This window comes from Balaenoptera musculus, chromosome 11 (assembly GCF_009873245.2).
Source record: "Balaenoptera musculus isolate JJ_BM4_2016_0621 chromosome 11, mBalMus1.pri.v3, whole genome shotgun sequence".
Lineage (NCBI taxonomy): Eukaryota > Metazoa > Chordata > Mammalia > Artiodactyla > Balaenopteridae > Balaenoptera > Balaenoptera musculus.
This window is the reverse complement of record NC_045795.1, coordinates 78,267,215-78,290,250: the sequence shown is the minus strand read 5'-3', so window position 1 is coordinate 78,290,250 and position 23,036 is coordinate 78,267,215. Positions and strand designations below refer to the sequence as shown.

The 23,036-nt window shown below is 47.7% G+C and overlaps 1 protein-coding gene across 3 annotated transcripts in view; it reads left to right on the top strand.

Annotated features, from left to right (window-relative positions):
• The window catches only part of PRICKLE2 (prickle planar cell polarity protein 2), a 337,544-nt gene that overhangs the window by 278,295 nt on the left and 36,213 nt on the right, over positions 1 to 23,036 (top strand). For all 3 annotated transcript variants that reach the window (XM_036870260.1, XM_036870261.1, XM_036870262.1), the window contains 3 exons: positions 2,626 to 2,829; positions 5,929 to 6,115; positions 10,995 to 11,867. In XM_036870260.1, coding sequence (XP_036726155.1) covers positions 2,626 to 2,829; positions 5,929 to 6,115; positions 10,995 to 11,867 — 1,264 coding nt within the window. The remainder of the gene's footprint in view (positions 1 to 2,625; positions 2,830 to 5,928; positions 6,116 to 10,994; positions 11,868 to 23,036) is intronic.

Genomic DNA, 23,036 nt, shown 5'->3' with positions numbered 1-23,036 from the left:
AAAGACATGCAGGAACTGAGGGGGAGTGAGTCATGCAGATGGTGGAATGAGGGCGGGGGTGGCTAAGGGAACAACAAGTTCAAAGGCTCTGCGGCAGGAGCCGTTTCTGTGCTGTTTGAGGAACAGCAGGTTGGCAAGTGTGGCAGGGCAGAGGGGATAAAGAAGAGAATGAGTAGATGAAGTCAGGTTTCACAGAGGGTTGGGTAAGCCACTGGAAGGAGGTAGGGAGCCACTGGAAGGATTTGAGCAAAGGAATGACATGATGGAATTACATCTCAAAATGAGTCCTTTAGAAAGTGGAATTTGCCTGGACCATGGGTCAGCCTCTTTCCCAGGGTCATCCCAGGACCAGTGCCATTTAAACAGGTGGTAAATGGTCATCTCCTTGGGTTTGAGGGTTCTTTAGCACAGTGCATGAAGCCCCCTGCATTCTTTCTAGGACCTCACTGAGTCGGAAGTCTGGATTTGTTTTTTCTTTGACTCTCCTGTGGAGTTCTCTGGGCATGGTGGAGGAGGGTTTTCAAGAAAGCAGGGTGGGAATCCAGCCTGCCTGGGTTCACCCTGCCCCACCTCTTGACCTCCAAAAGCCTTCTGGTGCTGATGGTCATATTTTGGACACGTCTCTTAGCCCTGCTGCGAAGAGAGTGGCCCCATCTAACTCCTTAAGCGCTTTGGGGACCCATTCACGTACTGAAAATATGCGAACTGGATTGGTGAAGAGAAGGCAAGATACTACCTGAGCGGAGGGGATACCATTTGGGGGCCCTTTTTGGGGATTTCAGAGGGATAGTGTGGGAAGGCGCAGGTGGATGGAATGGAGATGCTACTTATCAGGGGAGCCAAAGGACCACAGATTTGGCAGTGGGATGGGGTCTTCATCCTTGACACCTGCCCCTGAGATGCAGGTGGTCAGAGGTTAAGATGTGAGATTCTGTGTGCTCAGTTCAGGGCCTCTGCCACTCTCGGGTCATTCTTGACCAGTCCAGGTGGACTTCCCTAAGACAATGGGAAGGTTGGGTGTTTCATGGGCAGGTGTCAAGAGTGGCATGGACGAGTGACAAGAGCCTGGAGGCAGAAAGACATAAGATTGACTCGTGTTTCTGCCAGATGGCAGTGACCATGTTACTTTTCCTAATGGTTTTGCTGCAAAATGGGGATAACAAATGCCTAGGTCATAGAATCATGGTGAGGATTCAATGGGATTCTGTGTTGTTAAAGTAATTCGACAAGGAGGCCATTGGACTGGGGTGGCTCTAATGCTTCAGTAGCCTGTATCAGCAGACCAAAACCTAAACCAGTCAGGGTAGTGGAATCCAAGAAAAAGAAACTGAACAACCAATCGCAAGCAGCCAACCAGGCTTTCCCAAATAAGGGGACTGCTTTATCTCTAGTCCCTGAAATACTTTCCTCACTTTGCTTCCATGTCTTCTCTATAAAAATCTCTCCCCGGGTTCCTGTCCTTGGAGTGCCCCCAACCACCTTTAGTTTGATGCTTGCAGCCCAATTCGAATCAGTGTTGGAGCAAATAAACCAGAAAACTTGAGTGTGCCTCCGTTTCTCTTTTAGCAGTATGCATACCTCAGCTCTACCAACGTCAGCACAAAAGGCAGGGGTAGCATTTTCCATAACGTAATGTCTTTTCTTATGTCTGGTCACTTGCATGAATGAGGCCCCAGAGACTATTCCATGAGACCTTGACTTTATTTTCTATGAAGCATCACAACCCTTCTGATGGCCAAGGTGTGGGAAAGGTTTGGAGGTCACTTTTCTCCTCCTTGGACGTTACCCCCAGAGCTCAGCCACTCATGTGGAGCCGTAGTGCTGGACCCTCAGGCTGGGAACCTCAGGCCAACACCGTGGTCAGCAGAGAGCCTCCCGCTGGACCTGTTGCCTCACACTTGACTCCTCCCTCAAAGGCTGCACCGTATTCATTGTATCCCAAGCGCAACTGGAAGCGTGGGTCATCAGGGACTCTGCCTTGTTCCTTTCTGGGTAGGGGAAGGAACTTTGGAAATGAGCGAGAAGCTTAGGAAGGGGAGAAAGAAGAAGCCCCTTCCATAGTCTGGCTTTAGGAATGGTACCTTTTCAATCAGGACTATGTAAAAAGATGGTAGGGGAAGCAGGCCAAAAGCATACCTGAAAGGCTTCTAGAGAAGACGGTTAAAGATGGGCATATTTTTATGAACCCACTCCCCTACCATCCAAAGTGCAGACCTCCACGTCCTCCCAGGGGCCCTCCAAACCCCCTCCCCACTCACCCATCACCCAAACCCCACACAGTCTACTTCTAGCAGTAGTCCTGGCTGGGCCTCTGGAGGGAGTTGGCAGTATCTAAAAGATAATGAGACCTCCTGCTGGCAGACTTTTCCTTTCTCTCCCATCTTTGGGACTGCTTATTTTCTCAATGACAGGATCTTCCTCGTGTTGGCCCCAGGAGGGGCAGTGGGGGAAGGACAAGAAAACGCTGCCTGCCTGTGTGTAGAGCAGGTAGCACAGTAACTCATTGGAAAGTAAGTGCTCAGTCACCAGCTGGTGATGCCGGCGGTGGTCGTGTATCCTTCCCGCGTGGCGCTGAGAGACGGGGCGCCGGTGTTCCTCCTACTGACGTTTCTGTTCGCCTCGCAGTGCGGAGGCCAGATCAACGGCGGGGACATTGCTGTGTTTGCGTCGCGCGCCGGCCACGGTGTCTGCTGGCACCCACCCTGCTTCATCTGCACTGTCTGCAACGAGCTCCTGGTGGATTTGATCTACTTTTACCAAGATGGGAAGATATACTGTGGCAGGCACCACGCCGAGTGCCTGAAGCCGCGCTGCGCAGCCTGCGACGAGGTCAGACTCCGCTCCGCTCCCTGGGTTACACCATAGCCAGCACGTTGTCCTGTGCTTCCTGCATGGAAGAAAACCATAGGCCACTCCCCCCCACCCTCTTATATTAACCCTTTCAAAAATGAAGCCCCACCATCCCTCGTTGCTGGAATGTCCAGGACTGTGACCTGCTTTACTGACTGTGACAGTCTCATGGCCGCTAGGTGGGAAGACAGTTTCTAGGGCTGAGGACATTCCCAGGGGCACTAGGTCAGTTCAGAACTCTAAAAAAAAAAAAAAGGCTTTATGCAACTTGAGATTTCAGCCCAAATCCCAGGAAGTAATCATCATCAGTAATAGTGTGTCATTTATCTTAAAATCTTGGGTTTCCTGAGATTCGATGGGACAGATTGGTTTGAGAAGACAAGAAAATGGGTAGCATGATTTGATTCTCCCACAATTTACAAAAGGTCTGATGAGGATTCAGGGGGCCGATCGCTACTCCGTCTGGATACCTCTGCCCCACACTCTAAGAGGTACTTGAATTTGCTTTTCCGAGTCAGAAAGCGGTCCGGACACAAGGTTCATACCTGGTGTTTTCTCCCAGCAGAAGCACACCTAGGTGTGATCTGGGAGCTGAAAGATAGAAAACCTGGTTTAGCTTAAAAGTTGGGGGCAGAAAGGAGAATGTTCTAAACCTGACCGATTTTATGGGACAAATTAGGGGAAAGATCTTGGACAGGGGGTTTCTTCCTGCATAAAGTAGGTTTTTGGTTCTTTCTGACCCTATAACCAGCAATGTGGGACCCTGAAAATAACACTCTTTTTCATCCAGAGTCCGCTATTACCATGGGCATGTCTTCCTTAAAAGCTGCCGATCAGAGACTCACTCTTCTAGGAGGAAGTCAATTGGCCTTATCTAACCTGGATTCTAATGCTACCAGTGATATTCAAAAGAGACCCTCTGGGCAGGTAGTTGGTCCAGTTCTAGTGATTCTGGGCAGTCCCTTTACCTGTCTGCCTCAGTTTCCACATCTGGAAATGGGTGCTCATGATACTTAATATTATCTAATGGCAAATAGAATAGGATGATTAAAGTGTTTTGAAATTTTTGCTTATTGAGGTCTTATTCATACAGCATAAGATTTACCCTTTTAACGTGTACAATTCAGTGGTTTGTAGTATATTCACAGAGTTGGACAACCATCACTACTGCCTGATTCCAGATCATTTTCATCATTGAAAAAGAAACACCAGATGCATTAGCAGTCACTCCCCTTTTCCCCTCCCTGTAGCCCCTGGCAACCACTAATCTAGTCTCTGTCCCCATGAATTTACATATCCCGGACATTTCATATAAGTGGATTAATGCAGCATATGACCTTTTGTGTCTGGCTTTGTTCACTTAGCTCAGTGTTTTTGCGGTTAACCCGAGTTCTAGCATGTATCAATACTTTGCTTTTCATGCCTAAATAATAACCAGTTGTGTGTATATATCACATTTTGTCTAGCCATTTATTAATTGATAGACATTTACATTGTTTTCACTTTTTGACTATTATGCACAATGCTGCTATGAATATTGATATACAGGTTTTTGTGTGGACATGTATTTTCTGTTCTCTCGAGTATATACCTAGGAGTGGAATTGATGGGTCATATGGTAGTTCTATGTTTAACTTTTTGAGGGAATCTAAACTGTTGTCAAGAGGAGCTACACCATTTTACATTCCCACTATCAATGAATGAAGATTCCAGTTTCTCACATTCTCCTCAATTCTTGTCTGTCTTTTTCATTATGGTCACCTTAGTTGGTATGAAGTGACATCATGTGGTGGTTTTGATTGGCTTTTCCTTAATGGCTTATAACTTTGAGCATTTTTTTAAATGTATTTATTGGCTATTTGCATATCTTCTTTTTGGGAGAAATGTCTAGTCAAATCTTTTGCCTATTTTTTCACTTGGGTGATTTTTCTTTTTCTTGTGGCTTTGTAAGGGTTGTTTATATATTCTGGATACTAGTCCCTTATCAGATATGTGAATTGCAAGTATTTTCTCCCATTCTGTAGTTATATTTTCACTTTCTTGATGATGTCCTTTGAAGCATGAAAGTTTTTTATTTCAGTGAAATCCAACTTCTATTTTTTCTTTTGTTGTCTATGCTTTTAGTAGTCATAGCTAAGAAACCATTGCCTAATTGCCTGATCCAAGTTCATGAAAATTTACACCTCTGTTTTCTTCTAAACATTTTATAGTTTTTTTCCTCTTACATTTAGGTCTTTGATCCCTTTTGAGTTAATTTTTATATGTGGTGTGAGGTAGGGGTTCAAATTCATCCTTTTGCATGTGGCTATTCAGTGGTCCCAGACAGATTTGTTGAAGAGACTATTCTTTCTTCCATCGAATGTCCTTGTCACCCTTGTCAGTAATCAACTGGCCATAAATGCTTGAGCTTATTTCTGCCTTGATTACTGTAGTCTGCAGTAAGCTCTTAAATCTGTGCTTTGAAATGGTAAAAAACTCTGTCTTAGGGGTCAAAACACAAATGCTTCTGAGGGCTAGACAGTTATCGTAAATGAAGGTGACTCATTTTAAGGTAACAGTGAGTGGTGAAAAAAAATGACAAGCTACAGAACTCATCACTCATCTGAAAGCAGCAACCCCTCTTATTGTTGCCATGCAAGAATGTGTAGCACACATTGCCAAACATTGTATTTTCAAAAGAGAAACCAGGATTCCAGGTGTTTATATGACATTTCTCATTTTAAAAAAATATTGTATATAAGCCAGATTAAATCGATGTGGCCAAAGGGCCCATGAGCTGTCAGTGTTTAGTCCTGCTTTATATTCTTTAGGGTAGAATGTTCTTTGTCTTTATACAGTGTGGTTAAAGTAATCACCGGCCAGGCCAGAAACTGTGTAATTGTGCTTTAGGCAAATCCACACGTGGGAACTGATATAGATAGAGAATAAACATATACATATAGATTTTCTGTTTAATAATTGGTGGACAGGACCTATTTTCCTACCCTTCCAGTTTGGGGCCCTCATAGCTTTCCTCCTTTCAAGTACATTCTCATGGCTGGCTCTTATCCACTGACCATTTGGCTTCTCCATCTCCAGATCATCTTTGCAGACGAATGCACAGAAGCTGAGGGGCGACACTGGCACATGAAACACTTCTGCTGCTTCGAATGCGAGACAGTGCTGGGCGGCCAGCGCTACATCATGAAGGAGGGAAGGCCCTACTGCTGCCACTGCTTCGAGTCCTTGTACGCAGAATACTGCGACACCTGTGCCCAGCACATAGGTGAGGCAACTGTTGGTGCTCAGCTTGGTCCTACCCTGACTGGATCTGCTTTGTGTCTGGTATAGTTAGAATCCCTTTGGTCGCAAGTGATAGAAACCCAACTGATACTACCTTAAGTGACAAAGGAAATTTCTTGGCTCACAGTACCAGAAAAGCCAAGAAGGAAGTTGGTTTCAGGTAAGGATGGTTCAAGGATTCAAAGTCTGGTTCTTTTTTTCCCCCTCTGTGTCTCAGCTCAGCTTGCTTTCTCTTGGCATCATTTGGAAGCAAGCTGCCTTCGCAAGGTGGCCAAGATGACCCCCCAGCTATATTTAGTCTTAGCACTGGTATTCTCTAAAAGGATGGGATCGTGTCTTTTCCAATATCCAAGTCAGGTCCTCCAAATAGGAATGCTGTAGCCCCTCATTTGGTCATCTCTTCCACCCTGGAAAGAAAAGAATAGGGAGTTCCCGTTGGTCTGCCTGAATCATAGACCCACCCCCCAAGGTATACAGTCCCACTACCAAAGGGAGGAGGAGAGGTCTCAGAGGAAAATATGAGGGGAAAATATAAACAGATGTCTTCCACAGCCTCCTCGGAAAACCTCGGGGGTCAGCAGAGGGAGGAAACAAAGCAGTCCTCTTGGTAGGAAGAGATAGTCAAGGAAACCAAATGGTTTCTGGCATGCATGTCTTTGAAAAAAATCAGCAAAAGCTGACCCAGCCAAAACCAAAGTGAGAGAACCTCAAATAGCTCGGAAGCTATAAACTCCCCAAAGAAGTGGCAGATCTGAGATGGTGGAAATCATTTTCCCTTTTCAAGTAACTGATTCGTTCAGCCCTTCAACGCTCTTCCCGATCATGCTGCATCTGTAGCTTCTTACTCGGCTTTCCTGTTCTGGCACCTTGAGAATGAGCTGCCCTTTAGAAAGAAGATAAAAAGTTGGCAGCGGGTGAATGTCTTTGAGACCAGCAGCCTGACCGCCCTGTGGCTTGTGCAGTTCCAAGAAATCTGCTCGGAGGCTGCCAACTTCTTACCTGTAGTTGGGAGATACGGAGATCATCAGTTTGAGGGCCTGTTGTGCCCCGCTTGGAGGCATCTGCTGTGTGCTTAGTGGTCCTTTGTCGTTGAGGCCACCCCGTGGACTCAGGCCCACTTCTGCGGAGCCCTTCTGCGCTGGAGTCCCTGCCGGGCCCAGGGTGGAGCCTTGCTGTGCCGACCTTGGTCCAGCAGCGTTCCCTTCTGGGGGCTGGGGTGTTGCGAAAATGCATTTCTGATGCATTTCTCACAAGGTCAAAGAGGTTAAACAGACATACTTCCCTTTATCCTAAGCGCTACGAAATGAGCTTGATTTGGACAGGTGGTGGGGCAGGTGAGGAAGGGCGAGGGGTGGGACCCGATCAGGGGAAATGGTGTGAGGTGCTGACCCAGCACTGCTCACTGTGGCTTCTGGGTCTGCAGGGAGGTGCCTGCTCAGCTGAGAGAGGCTGAGTATACAGACAACTTACCTGTGGCAACCATACCCCCTGCTTGTTAGTATTTCTATTTCTTCTGTCCCTTTCCATTGAGGCTTAAAAGCCTCTCCAGAAACTGCCACTTAGGATTTTTGCTCAGTAGCTTGGACGAGAGAAAATATGTCACCGCAGCACGTACACCTCAGAAGTTCCCCGTTTTCTTCTGTTTCTGTCTTCTTTTTAGCTTTGATTGGCATTCCCTTCTCCTTCCCTCTGAAAGCCATAAAAAGGCATCAATGCTTTATCGGAAAAGGGGACCACTGTGGCCTGGAGTATTATCACTGCTGTGGTTAAAATGCTGTCCCTGATTTTCCTTTTCCTAAATCCACTTTTCTGTACAGCATACTTTTCTTGCAACAGAGAAAGGGTATGCTCTGTATATCACACGTACCGCAGTGTCTGGGTGCTTTGCTCTGACCGTATTATCCAAATATTCCCTATTTATACAGCCACTCAGTGCGGACCCTACAGCAGGAAGCCGTTGCCAGGGCAACGGTACTTTTGCCTGCTCACAGCAGAGTAAACAGTCCTATAAACATACCGAGGCTGTAGCAGCAGTAGACACATACACCCTCAGAGAAGTACTTAAAGGGCTTAGGGAGGGAATAAAAAAGGAACGCTTAGATGTGGAATGGCCGAGCCCTTTTCCAGATGTTTAGAGTTCAGGAGCAGTTCAGAGCATCATCTGACATCGTTGATGTTTATCAGGGACCACGTTCCACTGCCTGCTGGGCCGCTTTGGAACATGCCTCCCCCTCCACTCTCCCTACCGCGGCCCGGCCTTCTGTGAGGCCCCCATCCCCAGAACTAGGCCCCCCGCTGCCGCATCTGAGTATGTTTCCTCGCAGAAGCACAGAGAGGCAGCTGGTGGAGGAACAGCCCGTAGGAACTGGACTTGCTGCACGCCTCTGACAGGCAGTGGATAAGGCTGCAGCTGCTTGGGATGCTGGGCTGAGTTGGAGCTCACAGTGAGGACCCAGGGCAGCTGGGATGTCAGTGGAAGCTCTCTGGAGGAGAGGGAACAGGGGAGAGGGGAGGGAGGACCAAGCCAGCCTCAGAGTTCTTTCTTGGACAGCATCCAGGTAGCGGCCCTCAGAGCAGAGAGGGAGCCAGGCATTGAGACCTAATAAAAACTCAAGAAGAGGGCTGGGAAGAGGTAGCAGAGCACTCACTGCATCTTAACTCAGTTAGTTCTCAAGCAACCCTCTGAAGTAAGTACTATTATTATCCCTGTTGTGGAGAAGACTCAGGCACAGAGACATGAAGACACTTGCCTAGGGTCACACAGCCCAACAGCGGCCCAGCCAAGATTGGAACCAAGCTGACGGGCTTCAGCATGTTTACAACCAGCTGGCATGGCATGGAGCTGCGATTTGAACCTGCGTTTGTCTGAGTCCTGATGCCTCACTCTTAACTGCCAGGGAGTTCGGCCTGCCTGTGCTGCCTGCCCCTGTTTCCCCCGGCAGCCTGACGGAGGAGGGAATGTTTTTGGAGCCCCAGCTTTGGGCCTGCTGTCTCTAGCCCCTCCCCTGCCAGTTCTCACTCCTCCTGGGAATGCGGTGCTGAAAGGGAGTCGATTCAGTGTCCCTCTGATCTTGGAGTGACCCTTGTGGTTGCTCCTGTCCTGCTAAAAATCCCCTCTTGGCTCCTAGGGCCTGACTCCTGAATAAACAGAGACCCCTTAGTTTCAGGGAGGAGCTCCTAGGAGAAGAATTTACCTTATGCTTCTCTCTCCCTGGGCTCCAGGGACATAAAGAGAAGTGAGGGGTACACAGGGACGGCCCGGAGAGGCTGCTGTGCCATTTGCCTTTTGTTCTTGCCCTTCTCCTCTCCCCTGCTTCTTGTTCACAGCCTCTCCGGACAATTATCTAGAGGCTACTCTTGGAAAGTTCAGACTCAGGACTCTCAGCCACCAAAGGTGAAAGTTCACATTGGTACTGCCTTTCGGGAGAGACGTTGATCGCTAGACGTCAGGGTTCTTGCAGAGGTCCCTTCCCATCCCACAGTCATGCTGGGTCTGCATTTTCAGCAGGCTCTCCCTACGGGAGGTTGGGAGGTGGGACCCACAGCTCCCGGCTCCCATTCTGCCCGTTTAGCAACTGCTGTCAAAAGAGAGTCTCCCTGTGTGGCTCTCTTAGCAACAGTCCCAGGTGACTCTCCCTTTGGCCTGGCGCAGGTCACGTGCCCACCCTTGAACTAGTAACTGGGCTGGGAGATATGGTGTTTTTACTGGCCAGTGCTGGTCCAGGCGTGGCTTTAGCCACACCCAAAGCTCGTGGCCCAAGGGTGGCAGGGAGATGGTATCCCACAGGGAAGTTAAGTCCTGTAACCAGAGGAGGGCAGAAGAGACTCTGAGACACAAGAGGGGCTATGGGAGGTTCCCAGAAGCAGGTGTAACAATATTATGTAAACGAGGCACAGCCCGGGCACGGGGCAGAAGTTACGCAAAGGATATGCATGCTTATGGTGAGGTGATGTCTTTGACAGACTACATCCAGGTTTTTCCTTACTATGAGCTGAAGTCCACGTTTTTCCTTTCCACTAAACTGCTAAAGTAATTACCCTTTGGAATGCCAGACACTGGTGATGGAATTCAATTCATTCATCCATTCCACACATGAAGAGCCCCTATGATGTACCAGGCCATGTTCCTGGAGATACCCCAGAAACTTCATCGTACAACTTCACTTTTAGTAATTAACACATGCACATATGTAGTGGCTCAATGTCAAGCAGTATTCATACTGTGAAGAAAATACAGCAGGTAAGGGTGGAGAGTGGTGGAGGGTAGCTTTTAGGGTGAACAGGAAGACTTCTCCATGGAGCTGCTATTTGAGCAGACCCCTAAGTAGACCAAAAGAGGTGATCATCGAGGTCATGGTTAGGAACAAGACTTCCTGGGTATAGATCTCATCTATGATTCCTAGCTTCCTTACATTAGGCAAGTTATTTAACCTTCTCTGCCTCTGTTTTCTCCTCTGAAAAATGGATGTAATATTAGAAACCTACCTCATACAGTTGAGAGGTTAAGTGAGTTTACATATACGCAAAAGCATTTAAAGCAGTGCTTCTCATACCCTAGTATCATTATTGCTGTTTATCTGGAGGAATGTGCCCCAGGCAGAAGGATTCATGGACAGGCCATTTGGATTTAGTTTCTCTGCCCTCAGAGCAAATGAGTTAAGAAGGACCTGACTGGGTAGAACAAGGGGGCTGTCATAATAGGACATGACTACTATTTACACGGGGGCCTGATTGTTGATTTATTGACATTTTATTCTGTTGTATCTGGAAGCCTGAGCCAAACCAAGGTGCTGTGTGTTTTACGTCGTAACGTAATACTCTGAGCAGCTCGTCAGCCTCTTCCATGTCTCTTCTTTCCCCAGGAATCGACCAAGGTCAAATGACCTATGACGGCCAACACTGGCATGCCACTGAGACCTGTTTCTGCTGTGCTCACTGCAAGAAGTCCCTCCTGGGGCGGCCATTCCTCCCCAAGCAAGGCCAGATCTTCTGCTCACGGGCCTGCAGTGCCGGGGAGGACCCCAATGGCTCTGACTCTTCTGATTCAGCCTTCCAGAACGCCCGGGCCAAGGAGTCCCGGCGCAGCGCCAAAATCGGCAAGAACAAGGGCAAGACAGAAGAGCCCATGCTGAACCAGCACAGCCAGCTGCAGGTGAGTTCCAACCGGCTGTCGGCTGACGTGGACCCCCTGTCGCTGCAGATGGACCTGCTCAGCCTGTCCAGCCAGACACCCAGCCTCAACCGGGACCCCATCTGGAGGAGCCGGGACGAGCCGTACCATTACGGGAACAAGATGGAGCAGAGCCAGTCGCAGAGCCCCTTGCAGCTCCTCAGCCAGTGCAACATCAGAACTTCCTACAGTCCGGGAGGGCAAGGGGCCGGGGCCCAGCCCGACATGTGGGCCAAGCACTTCAGCAACCCCAAAAGGAGCTCGTCGCTGGCCATGAAGGGGCACGGTGGCAGCTTCATCAAGGAATGCCGAGAAGACTACTACCCGGGGAGGCTGAGGTCCCAGGAGAGCTACAGTGACATGTCCAGCCAGAGCTTCAGCGAAACCCGAGGCAGCGTCCAAGTCCCCAAATATGAGGAGGAGGAGGAAGAGGAAGGGGGCATGTCCACTCAGCAGTGTCGGACCCGTCATCCGATCAGTTCACTGAAGTATACCGAGGACATGACGCCCACAGAGCAGACCCCGCGGGGCTCCATGGAATCGCTGGCCCTGTCTAACACAACAGGTAAGTTCTGTTTACCTGGAACACGGCGAGCGGACTCTCGGGGTGACCTGATGCCAGTCCTCAAGATTTTCGCGTTGTGCCCGCCATGTGCTCTCATCCGCCGGGTCGTTGAGGCAGGTGAACCCAAGTGTCGATGGCTTCTGTCTTTGACTGGATTCCCTTTAAGCAGAGCCTGAGGCAGGGATTAGGGTGCCTGTGATGTGTTGAGGACATGCTCCCAAGGAAGGGGAGTGAGGGAAACAGGGTAGGGCGGGGAGAGGAGCCAAGTGAAGAATGATGTCTGGGCTGGAGTCTAGCTTCAGCCTGAGCCCACAGGGGGCTCTGGAGGATGAGTTGTACCATACGGTTGGTTCCTTCTTGGGACAAAGGGGCTGACGTTTTGCATCACCGTGTCAGTCATTGGCCCTGGGCTGCTGGAGAGTGACCTGGAGATAAGGATGTGGATGTGGGCATGGGGGCAAGACAGCTCCCGTCAGCCAAAGGCAACATTGAGGAGAAGGGGTGGCTGTGAGCTGGAGGGGGTACTCATGAAACGGGGTGCTGCCTGGGTCATCAAAGCATCCATGACAGCTTCCACGGCTGTTCTGAACCCCAGTATCTCATTAGGTAGCTGGTTTTAATGTGTAGATAAAGATGAAAGAAGTGGGGATGGACAAGGAGAAGGCAGGCAGACTGAGAAGGACAGAAGTGTTGGGAGAGACAGACAAACAGACACTCCATTGACTGTTCTGGCCAACCAAATTTTCCAGCTGTTTTCCGTACATGTGAAGACAATGTCAGTGTCCTCTAAGATGGCACTACTCAGAGTGTAATCTGAGGATCAGGGCTGTCCGCAGTGCACCCCGAGATACGTACTGAAGTTGAGAGTGTTTAGAAACTCTTAGAGCAGTCTGACATTGCTGTGACATCCAAGTTCACATCCAGTGGGCTCGTCTTATGGGTCCAGGTGCAGACCACTCAGGGTGTTGCAGACCCACAGGCGAGTTGTCTGTGGCAAGTGCTGGGTATCAGTCCTGCTCAGGTGGGTCACATATCAGGCCGCCACAATGGACTGAAAATTAAAAAACTGGTCCTTCACTACAGATAGCTTGGGAAATGCTGCTCTAAGATGCACTAAGTGTCTCTGCCCCTTGTTGGCAGGACACCGAGGAGGGAGATGCACTTCTTTCCCTTACAGTAGAGATTCCCAGAGTCTAATGTGTCTGTCTGAGTGGAGATTGTGACAACCTGATGCACATCAGCCCTGGATGGAGGGACGGCCACCACTCAGCTCCAGCTGGTTGTTGCCATTTGCAGGGATGTTTATTTATTCAACTAAGAGTGATAGAGCTCTTGCCACGTGCCAAACATTGTTCCAAGCACTTGATAAATATTCACTCACTTAATTAAATCATCACAACCCTTTGAAAGGTACTCTTAAAATTCTCACTTCAGAGTTGAAGAAACTGAGGCACAGAGAGGTTGAAGGACTTGCCCTAAGTCACCCAGCTTTTAAACAGGGATTTGAACTTCTGCATGTGACCCCAGAGCAGTGCTCTTAATCACACCAGGGTACCAACCTAACCTGAGCCCCATGCTGTCAAATCTTCCAGTTTTTCCAAAGAACTTAAAAATGTGGATTTTTTTAAAATGTGAAACCTATTGGAACTCTCTGCTGGACAAGCAAAACGTGTCTCTGAGTTGTAGGATATCTATGCGGTGCGTTTTTAATTTTCATCCCCCTCCGATGCTTTCACAGCTGGGTTCTCTTTTGTCCTGGAGGACAGATAGCAGATATCCTTACCCCCATGTTTCAGATGACAAAAATGAGGCCTTGGTGACTAAGCACTTTGCCTGCTGTCATAGAAGTGAGCACTTAGTGCAGAGTGACGACCACCTGGCTTCCAGCCCAGTTTGTGCTATTCTCGGAAGATTTATATTCTATAATTATTTAAGAGGCCAAGGGATAAATGTGTAGCTCAGACGTTGAAGCAGAGTTTCTCAAAGCTAGACCACCTGCCTGAGAATCATTGGCTGCTTGATTGAAACATGGACTCCAGGGCCTCCTCCCCAGGCCCGGTGTATCAGACCCAATAGAGGTGGGGTCCAGGAACCTGCATTTTTACCAGCTCCCTGCTGGTGCTGGTGCGACCACTGTCTGAGAGCAGTTGTTCCTGGGTTTGTTCTGATTTTATTGTCCTCACGCTGTAACTTAGGAGGAGATCTAGGGCTTGGAGAATGTTGGAAAGGCTACACGGGTACGTTTGAAGAACACGCAGTCTCCGATCCTAAGGAAGAGGCCGGGTTGTTTATCCTTGAGATTTTCTACAGATCCTTGGGCAAAGCAACAAATGCCCCTCTGTCACTGAGGTTTTTGGAAAGCAGCCCTGAACCCTGTCTGATAGAGCTGAGAAAAGTTGCTCAGATCAGCACTGTCTGATACGGTAGCCACAAGCCACATGTGACTATTGAAATTTGAGTTAATTGAAATGAAAGAAAATGAAAATTTTTAGGCCCTCAGCTGCACGAGCCACATTTCAAGTGGTCACTAGCCATGAACTGAATTTTAAATTTATTTTCATTTTAATCCATTTCACTTTCAATAGCCACGTGTAGCTAAGCTAGAGGCTACCCTATGGACAGCACAGATGAAGGAAGTGAGCTGTTAGGACGGGCACAATTTCAACCCCATTATTAGTCTCTTTGGAAGTTCTCTCATGAGCTCTGGTTTTTCAAATTCTAACCTAACGGTTTGGAGTACCAATTCTGGAGTTACACTCCCTAGGTTCACATCTAGCCCTCATCATGTAGGAGCTGTGTGGCCTTGAGCAAGTTGCTTAAATTCCGTAAGGTTCAGTGTCCTCATCTATGGAATCTGGTGAATGATAGTACTTCCTTTGTAGGGTTTTTGTAGAAGGAAATGATAATACACTTAAACTCGTGAATATAATCTTTGACACACATGACTCTCTCTAATGGTTATCTGCTACTTTTTATTATTATTATTTCTCTCTCATCCCAAACATACTGGTGCATGGTTTTGGCCTCTAGGAATGTTTTGGAGTCTGGTACCTCCCAGCATCCAGCAGCTGTGCAGGTTCGCATTTTTAGGTTTGAAACTGCTCCCGTGGGTCCTCTTTTTCCTAACCAGCCTGACAAGAGCATGAGAAATGGGACTAAAGAAAGCCATTTTGTGCCCCTGTGTTTCCGTGGATCTGTCAGACGCATCAGTGTGGAAGGGAGATAGTAGCTAATATTCGTAGCAGTGCTTCATTGTTCATCACTGGAGCACACCCTAAATAGCCTTTCACATCCTATGCCGGACACACATCACCAAGGACGTGGTGTTGACTAGGCTTGGTAATCGGTCCTTTTGCTGCTGACCCTCACTGTTGCACTCAAAGTTTGCTAGAAAATTCAGTAGTCTTTTGAGAAGGCAGTGTTCTGAACTATCTGTGTATCTTCAAACCCTAGAATCCCAGTCTGTGAGTGGAGGTACGTGTCACAGAAGTCTTAGTCAAAACACCTTGATTCGGCAGCGAAAGCTAGATTTCAGAATAATGGATTTTTTTTCTCTTTTATGGCCAGTAACTTGTTATTAACTAAGTCTGCAGTGTGTAATCTGGCACGAAGCATGATCTTTTTGTGGGCAGCATTTTTCCTTAGAACAGATCCTAGAAAAACAGGTAGCCCCAGTGGCTGGCCAGCCTCAGATCTGGCCTTTGACACCTCCGGTTTGGTTTAGAAGTGGGAGTGTACTGTCCCTCCCTCCTCCTTGGCAAACACAGTCCATCCATTCTGCTCACACAGAGTGCATCAGGCGGGCACGGTCACCGTTTGCATCCCCACCACGTGGAGTCTTGCAGAAGCTCTTTAACCCTGACATTGCCTAAACATGCCTCTGAAGCCGCTTGCAACCTGGGTGATCATAGTATTAGAAATAGGAATAACAAAATCAACAACAACTAACATTGCCAGGGGTTTATCATGTACTAGGTACAGTTCTAAGCACTTTGCAGGAACTAACTCACAACATCCCTGCGAGGTAGATACAGTTATTTCCATTAAGTGAGACACAGAGAGGCTAAGTAGCCCAAGGCCACACAGCTTGAAACTGGAGGAGCAGGATTCAAATTTGGGCATCCTAGCTCCAGAGCCTGTGCCCTTGACCACTGTGCCATGGCAGAAGTGGATGATGGTGATGTTGATGGTCAGTGGTGATGATCGTAATAGACCACTGACTATGATGTGACATGGTAAAGACTTCATCTACAACAACTCTTCAAATCTTCATGACAGTTCTGTGAGATAAGTCTGATGATTATACCCATTTTACAGTTGAGTACACTAAAGTTCATAGATGTCATGACCTCCCTACAGTCACCACTGATGGCCAGGACCTTGAACCCGGGTGTGATAGTCTGCAAAGTCCTTGCTCTTAACCTCTCTGATCTGCGTCCTCACAGGAAGGGTCGTCTTCACAGTCAGGAGGTTGGCACGGCGACTCTTCGCTGAAGGGGCAAGGATTCCTTTCCCTGTTGCAGCCAGTTTGTTGATATGTCTGTGAGGCTCGGGCAGGGCTAGAGGGAAGCTCTCAAATGAGAGCTGAACAGCAGAGGCAAAGGTGGCTGTCCGAGGTGACGTGCCTGGGTCAGACGCAGGAAAGACAAAGGAGACCAGTGCAGACCATCTGGAGGTTGGCATCTGGGCAGGAGGCACTGATGGGGAGGAGACCGCGGCTCTAGTGCAGGTTGGGGTCTGGGTTCAGGTCACACTGGGGCAGGTGAATAGAGGTGGAATTGAGAGTGGTTGCCTCAGGCAGAGGGCACACCAGAGGACAGCTGGAGACTGTCAGCTTGTCCCCAAAAACGGGCCCTATGGACAGCAGTGAGGCTGCGAATAGGGCTATTTCTTGAGGATCAACCAGATTCTATAAGGAGTGGTTGGGTCAGAGAGAACTGGAACCTGTAGGAAGGAACTGCAGATGTGGATGGGAGTGAGGGAAAGGGAAATGTGGTTTCTGTTCATTCATTCATTCATTCAGCCTGCAAATGTGACTTGAGTGCCTACCTCTGTGAGTTACAGCAGAATGAAGGAGAGCATGGGCTGTAGACCAGTTGGCCAGTTGGAAATTGGACTTTGTGGTTCAATATCTATGTTACCCTGTAGGCAGAACTGGCTTATCTCTTCTGTGCTGCACCGTCCTCATCTTTTTTTTTTTTTTTGGCCGCGCTGCGCAGCTTGCGGAATCGCAGTTCCCCAACCGGCGATTGAACTGCAGGCCACAGCAGTGAAAGTGCCAAATCCTAAGCACTAGACCACCAGGGAACTCCCTCACTGTCCTCATCTTTAAAATGGAATGCCAACAGTGCCTTGTAGAGTTGTTGTGGGAATTAAATGAGTTAATTCCTACAAAGAATTTAGGACAATGCCTGACACCCTCTAAGTTACTATTAGAGATTATTCTTAGTAGGTGCCATGGCCTGTTCAAGGTGCCGGGGATGCAGTGCTGAGCTAAAGTGGACATGGGCCTTCCCCTCCTGCACATCACAGTCTAATGGTGTTTAATACATAGTAGCCATCTAATTGTACCATATAAATTTGCATCAGTGGTAAATGTGGGGCTAGGAGGGTATATAACGAGGGCTATAGCTAAGTTAGGGAGGTCAGAGAGGGCATCCGGAAAAAGTGATGCTTAAGGGGTAAAGGGGAAGGAGCATTCCGGGTAGCAGGAACAGCATGTGCAGCGGTCCTGTGGTAGGAGTGTATGGCAAGTATAAAGAGCTGAAAGAAGGCCCTGTGGCTGGGTGAAGCACAGAGAGTAGTAAGGCTGGCAAAGAAGGCACAGGGGGATGGTGCAGAACCATTTCAGATATTTTAAGGGTTTGGGCCTTTCCACTAAGGACAATGGAAAGCCCTTGAAGTTTCAGGCCAACAGAGAGGGGAAGTGACATGATCAGATTTGCATTTTGAAAAGATGGCTCCAGCTGCTGTGTGGGGAATTGATTGGAGGAGGGCAAGTGCTGATACAGTGAGACCCATTAGGAGGCCATCCAGGACCGTGCAGCCAGGAGAGGAGGTAAAGGTGGCAGCCCCCAAGGTGTAGACAGAGCAAAGACTGAAATAAGAGGATGCAAGTGATGGTGACCTAGGAGAGGACACTGGCAGAGCTTTCAGTGCCCTGGGGGAACGGTCTCAGGAGACAGAAGAGGATCGATTTGAAAGCATAAAAATGGATCAAAGTTTGCCAGCTCTGTGATTTTTGACCCAGGCCAGCATCAGCAGAAAGTACACGTGTCACTGGCCTGGATATGCAGACACACAGTAGGAGCAGAGAGGCTTCCTGCTGTCGTTGATCAGTGTTGCACTGTTGTGGCATGTCCACACCCTTATTATTTTTTTAAATTGAAATATAGTTGATTTACAGTATTACATTAGTTCAGGTGTACAACATAGTGATTCAGTATTTTTCTAAACGATGCCCCATTTAAAGTTATTATAGAAAATAATGGCTATATTTCCCTGTGCTGTACTACACACCCTTTTTGCTTACCTGTTTTATACATAGTATGTGTCCATGCCTTTAACATGCATCACCTACGTACCTTGACAAGGGAAGCTTGGTTGCATAATACCGGGGCGTATTGATTGCTAGGGGGTAATGGGGTAATTTTTCAGCATTTCTGGCCAACCGGAAAAGGAGGAGAAAACATCAGTGTGAGGCTCTGAAGTAACAACTGGAACAGCCCACCTTACCAAGAATGTCTGCGATGTTTTTAAATCCTTGTAATGCGAAACATTTTTATATTTAATTTGAGGCAGGAACGTTTCTCCCGTTCTTCTGCATAACTTAGATATCCATCCTCTAACCCGATTTCTCTATTAAAATTGTTGGGTAAAACCTCCTAACCAGCTGGCACCCATTACTTGAGGGCTTCCCCTCAGACGTGCTCATAAATCACACGGCCCAGATCTTCCTGATCATTTCTTCCATTGGGGAAGATGTGCAGCCCGGTCTGGAATTACAGATTTGAAAACCTAGAACTCACCTTGAATTCTGTCAGTTGGCCCCAGAGCCAGCCCAGGATCTACTTGGGAAATGCATAGGGATTGTCTTTGTTCACTGGAATTAGAGAACTCTTTTGTTTGCAAGAATCAGAATCCCAACTCGAAAGGGTGTAAAGAATAAGGTTTTGTTTTTAATCAAGTAACTACAAAGTTCCCAGATTTTTGTTCCAGGTACAGCTGGATCCATGTGCACAAATGATGTCATCAGGACTCAGCCTCTTTCCTCTCTCAGTTCTTGTTTCCTCCACACTGGCTTTATTCTCAGGCAGCTCTTCCCAGGGGCAGCAAGCAGAGCTCTCAGCAGCTCTAGGCTAACGTCCGTTAACATCAGGTCAAGGGGAATGGGAACTGATCTGTTTTAATAGTGTCACTGAAAGTCCCAGAAATGAGTCGCATTTGCCTAACTTGGGCCACCCTCGGGGCGGGGGTGGTGGTGGAATGAATGCTTTTTGGCCAAGCCCGAGTCACATGTCTATCCCAGGAACTAGGCAATGGGGTCAAGGTCATCAGAGCTGTAGGGATTGAGAATGGAAATGGGGAGCTTCCCCAAGGGAAATCCAAGTAGCCTTTTCAAAGGAAGAGGGATTGTGCTGCAAGAAGGTAAAAGCCACAGGTGTCTACTTCTAGACCACAAGTATCCCACCCATCTGGGGCTGGCCACACCCCACCCCCACCCCTTGATCTGGTTCCTTCCTCCAAAAGCGCCACCATTTAAACTTGACATCAAACGTCCATTACGTATGTCAGCCATGTTTTTGTGGAGACACAGCTCTGCTCTTTGGGGCATGTCCCTGTGGTGACTTTAATGTGGAGGTTCCAGATGGTTTGAGGGACGGGTTGGATGGTACCCTCTCGCTCCGTGTTGAGGATGTGATTCAGGAATGCTTTCTGACTGGTCTCATGGAGTGACTGCGTCTGTGCTTCTCGAGGAAGCCATGCCCTCTTGTTGGCATTTCTGAGCTCTGAACCAGGCTCACAGACCAGGGACCAGATGAAAACCAGCAGAGTGAATGTCATAGGAGAGTCTTTTTGTTCTCTAGTTCTTTCTGAGTCAGTGTTTTGGTGTGTGGGGAAATAGAGGACATTGTCAGAGCCAGGAGAGACAGATGGGGAGCAATGGACAGACGGGGCAGAGCCCAGTCCACGGTGGCTGGTGCCCCCCTGCTCCCTGTCGTGGTCTCACTGACATTTTCTGGGTCCAGAGAAACTTTTCCAGTGTCCTGGTTGTTTTTTATTTTTTTTATAATTTATTTATTTATTTATGGCTGCTTTGGGTCTTCATTGCTGCCCGTGGGCTTTCTCTAGTTGTGGCGAGCGGGGGCTATTCTTCATTGCGGTGCGCGGGCTTCTCATTGCGGTGGCTTCTCTTGTTGCAGAGCACAGGCTCTGGGCACGTGGGCTTCAGTAGTTGTGGCACATGGGCTTAGTTGCTCCGCGGCATGTGGGATCTTCCCGGACCAGGGCTCGAACCCGTGTCCGCTGCATTGGCAGGCGGATTCTTAACCACTGTGCCACCAGGGAAGTCCCCAGTGTCCTGGTTTTTAATAACCATTCAGGAGGCTTATTTATAACCTCCTTGGGCGTGAGTAGTCAGCTATGCTGAGAGTAAGGAACCATGGTTGCTGACAGGAGAGAAAAGATGGCTGATTTTATTCATTTTATTACTGAAAATGCAACGCTGGAAAAATGGGTCTAGGGTGGAGGCCAGGGGGTGATGGGCTTTTCCGACTGGTACAGGATTTTACAGAGTGGATTTTTAAAGAATGAGCATACATTACTCTTGGAACCTTTGAATTTGGGAATCTCACCTGGGCAATGAGCTAGCTCTTGTCCACTTGAAAAATGGCTTTGAAATGCAGATCTTTAGGATTTATTTTTTTAAATATTGACAGGAAAACGTAAAAGAGAAAAATTGAGAAAAATGATAGAAATAGGGAAAAAAATATCCCGGTGCCTACCACTTGACTAGTGCTAATATTTTGGTAAATTTTCCAGTTTTTCCCTGTATACCGGTATATCATTTTCTTCTGAGTTGTAGGCATACTGAATATTTTGTGTCCTCAATTTCTTCATTTGCATTCTATTATCAGCTTATGTTCAGAGCTTTTGTAAACCATCATTTTTGATAACTGCATTAATATTCAGTAGAATGACTGTTGCTACGTCTCTGGAATTGGACACTTAGGCAGTTTCCAAACTGATTTTTATTCAAATCTTGATTTCCTTTGATTTCCATCAACAAAATGTACTTTTTTGACCTTCCCTTTTCTTATCAACATAAACCTAAATATTTTGGCTCAGTGGCTCACCAGATCCTTGACCTTCTCAGCTTGGCCACTTGGGAAAGCATTTTAGCATCTCCTCCACAGAGTTTTCTGGTGGCAGCATGAGGTCTATCAGCAATACTGTGCCGACCATCACCTGTCTTAACCCTCTTCAACCCATACATGAAGTGTGTCCCAGAGCACTGGAAAATTAAGGTGATTGAAACCCCACTTGCTAGTATGAGCCATAGGGAGCCAGCTTTTAGGAATATATTTCTCCATGTAAAGTCAACCATCCACTCCATCAATTAGAGCCATCCAGGGACCACCTACATTATATTCCTTTGGGATGCTTGCCAATAACGCAAATTCTTGGACCCCACCGCAGACTCACAAACAGAATCTCTCAGGGCTCAACCCTGGACTCAGGGTTTTCTAACACGTGCTCCCGGAGGACTCTCAGGCCCACTAAGTTTGAGGAAGGACCACTGAGCTAGAGATACCCAGATTCCTCACCTCATCACCTGAGTGATCAACCGTACTTACCATCTCGTCTATGGCTGGAACGTTCATCTATCCTACAGTGCCCTTTGCATCTCCTCTTAGCCCTGAGTCCAGCCTCCTGTGTAAACAAAAGAAAAAGTAGATCATGCTTGTTCTGAAAAGCTCTGAAGATGTCCCTGATAACAAATCGCTCTTGGTCCAGTAAGTAGCATTCTAATGAGTTAAGAGCACATGATCTGAAACATATGGGTGGGATATTCCTTGATTACATAGTATGGATTAAATAGGAAAGAAGGTAATACTTGCCAAGTGGTTTTGTTATTTTCACAGGATACAGCAGAAAAAGTGGACAATAAAACACTCTTCAAATAGGGCCAGCTTCAGTTCTAAATCAATGTGAAAATGAAAAGGCCGTGAAACCAAAGTTTCATAAGAATAACTTTCACCAGCCCTCCAGTTTTTTACCAGCATCATCTTGAGAGCACCCAGGTAGCTGTCTGTGTGCGTGTATGTGCGTGTGTGTATGTGTGTGTGTGTTTTTTCTGAGCTCTGTTCTGCTAGGCGGCTCCTCCAGCCTGCCCTTCCCAAATCAAAACCAGACCCTGACATGTTTCTGCAAGGCAGCTGTCACAAATCAGGCTGAGCAAACAGGCGGGGCACCGTCTAGAAGATAAAGTCTCTGTGTCCCAACACAAAATTACTAAGAAAAAACCTAGTGTTTTCTTTGGTACAAAAACTTTTAACAGCTTAAAAACGTCATGCTGAATTACCCATCCACTTAGCTAAAGATTTAGGGCATATTTCTTCCTTTTTTTTTTTTTTTTTCCCTCTGTTCTGGAAAATCATGTTTCTCAACTCTCAGCTACCCAGGGTTTTGGCGTTCCAGTTTGCAGACCATCCAGCCCCCGTCTTCTCCTTTCTCTGTTTTGTTCCCCATGTACAAGGAGTGGAGGCAAAAAAACGAGCTCATTTTGCTCCTTGCACAGAGGAGTAGAAACCGTCCTTCTGTGCATTTCCATTCTCTGGACCTTTCCTTGGAGCAGATCCTTGACTCTCAGCTGTGCCGGGTCTGAGGGATGCTTGTTTCTTGGGCTCAACCGTCCTGCCCAGTCACGTCTGCGTCCCTGAGAGTGTTCAGTCCAAGGACACCTGTGGGGACGTACTTTCGATTCTGACATTGTGAGAGCATCCACAGCAAGGATTCTATAACTTCCCAGCAGCAAGCAGTCTGGACCTCGCCAGGGTTTCTCATCCCGGCTGGAGCAGACTTCCGATGGCCGCCTTTCAAAACGGACTTGCTGATTTAAAAGGGCAGAAAAGTCCGTTCCAGGCTTTACATGTGTCTTTTCCTTGG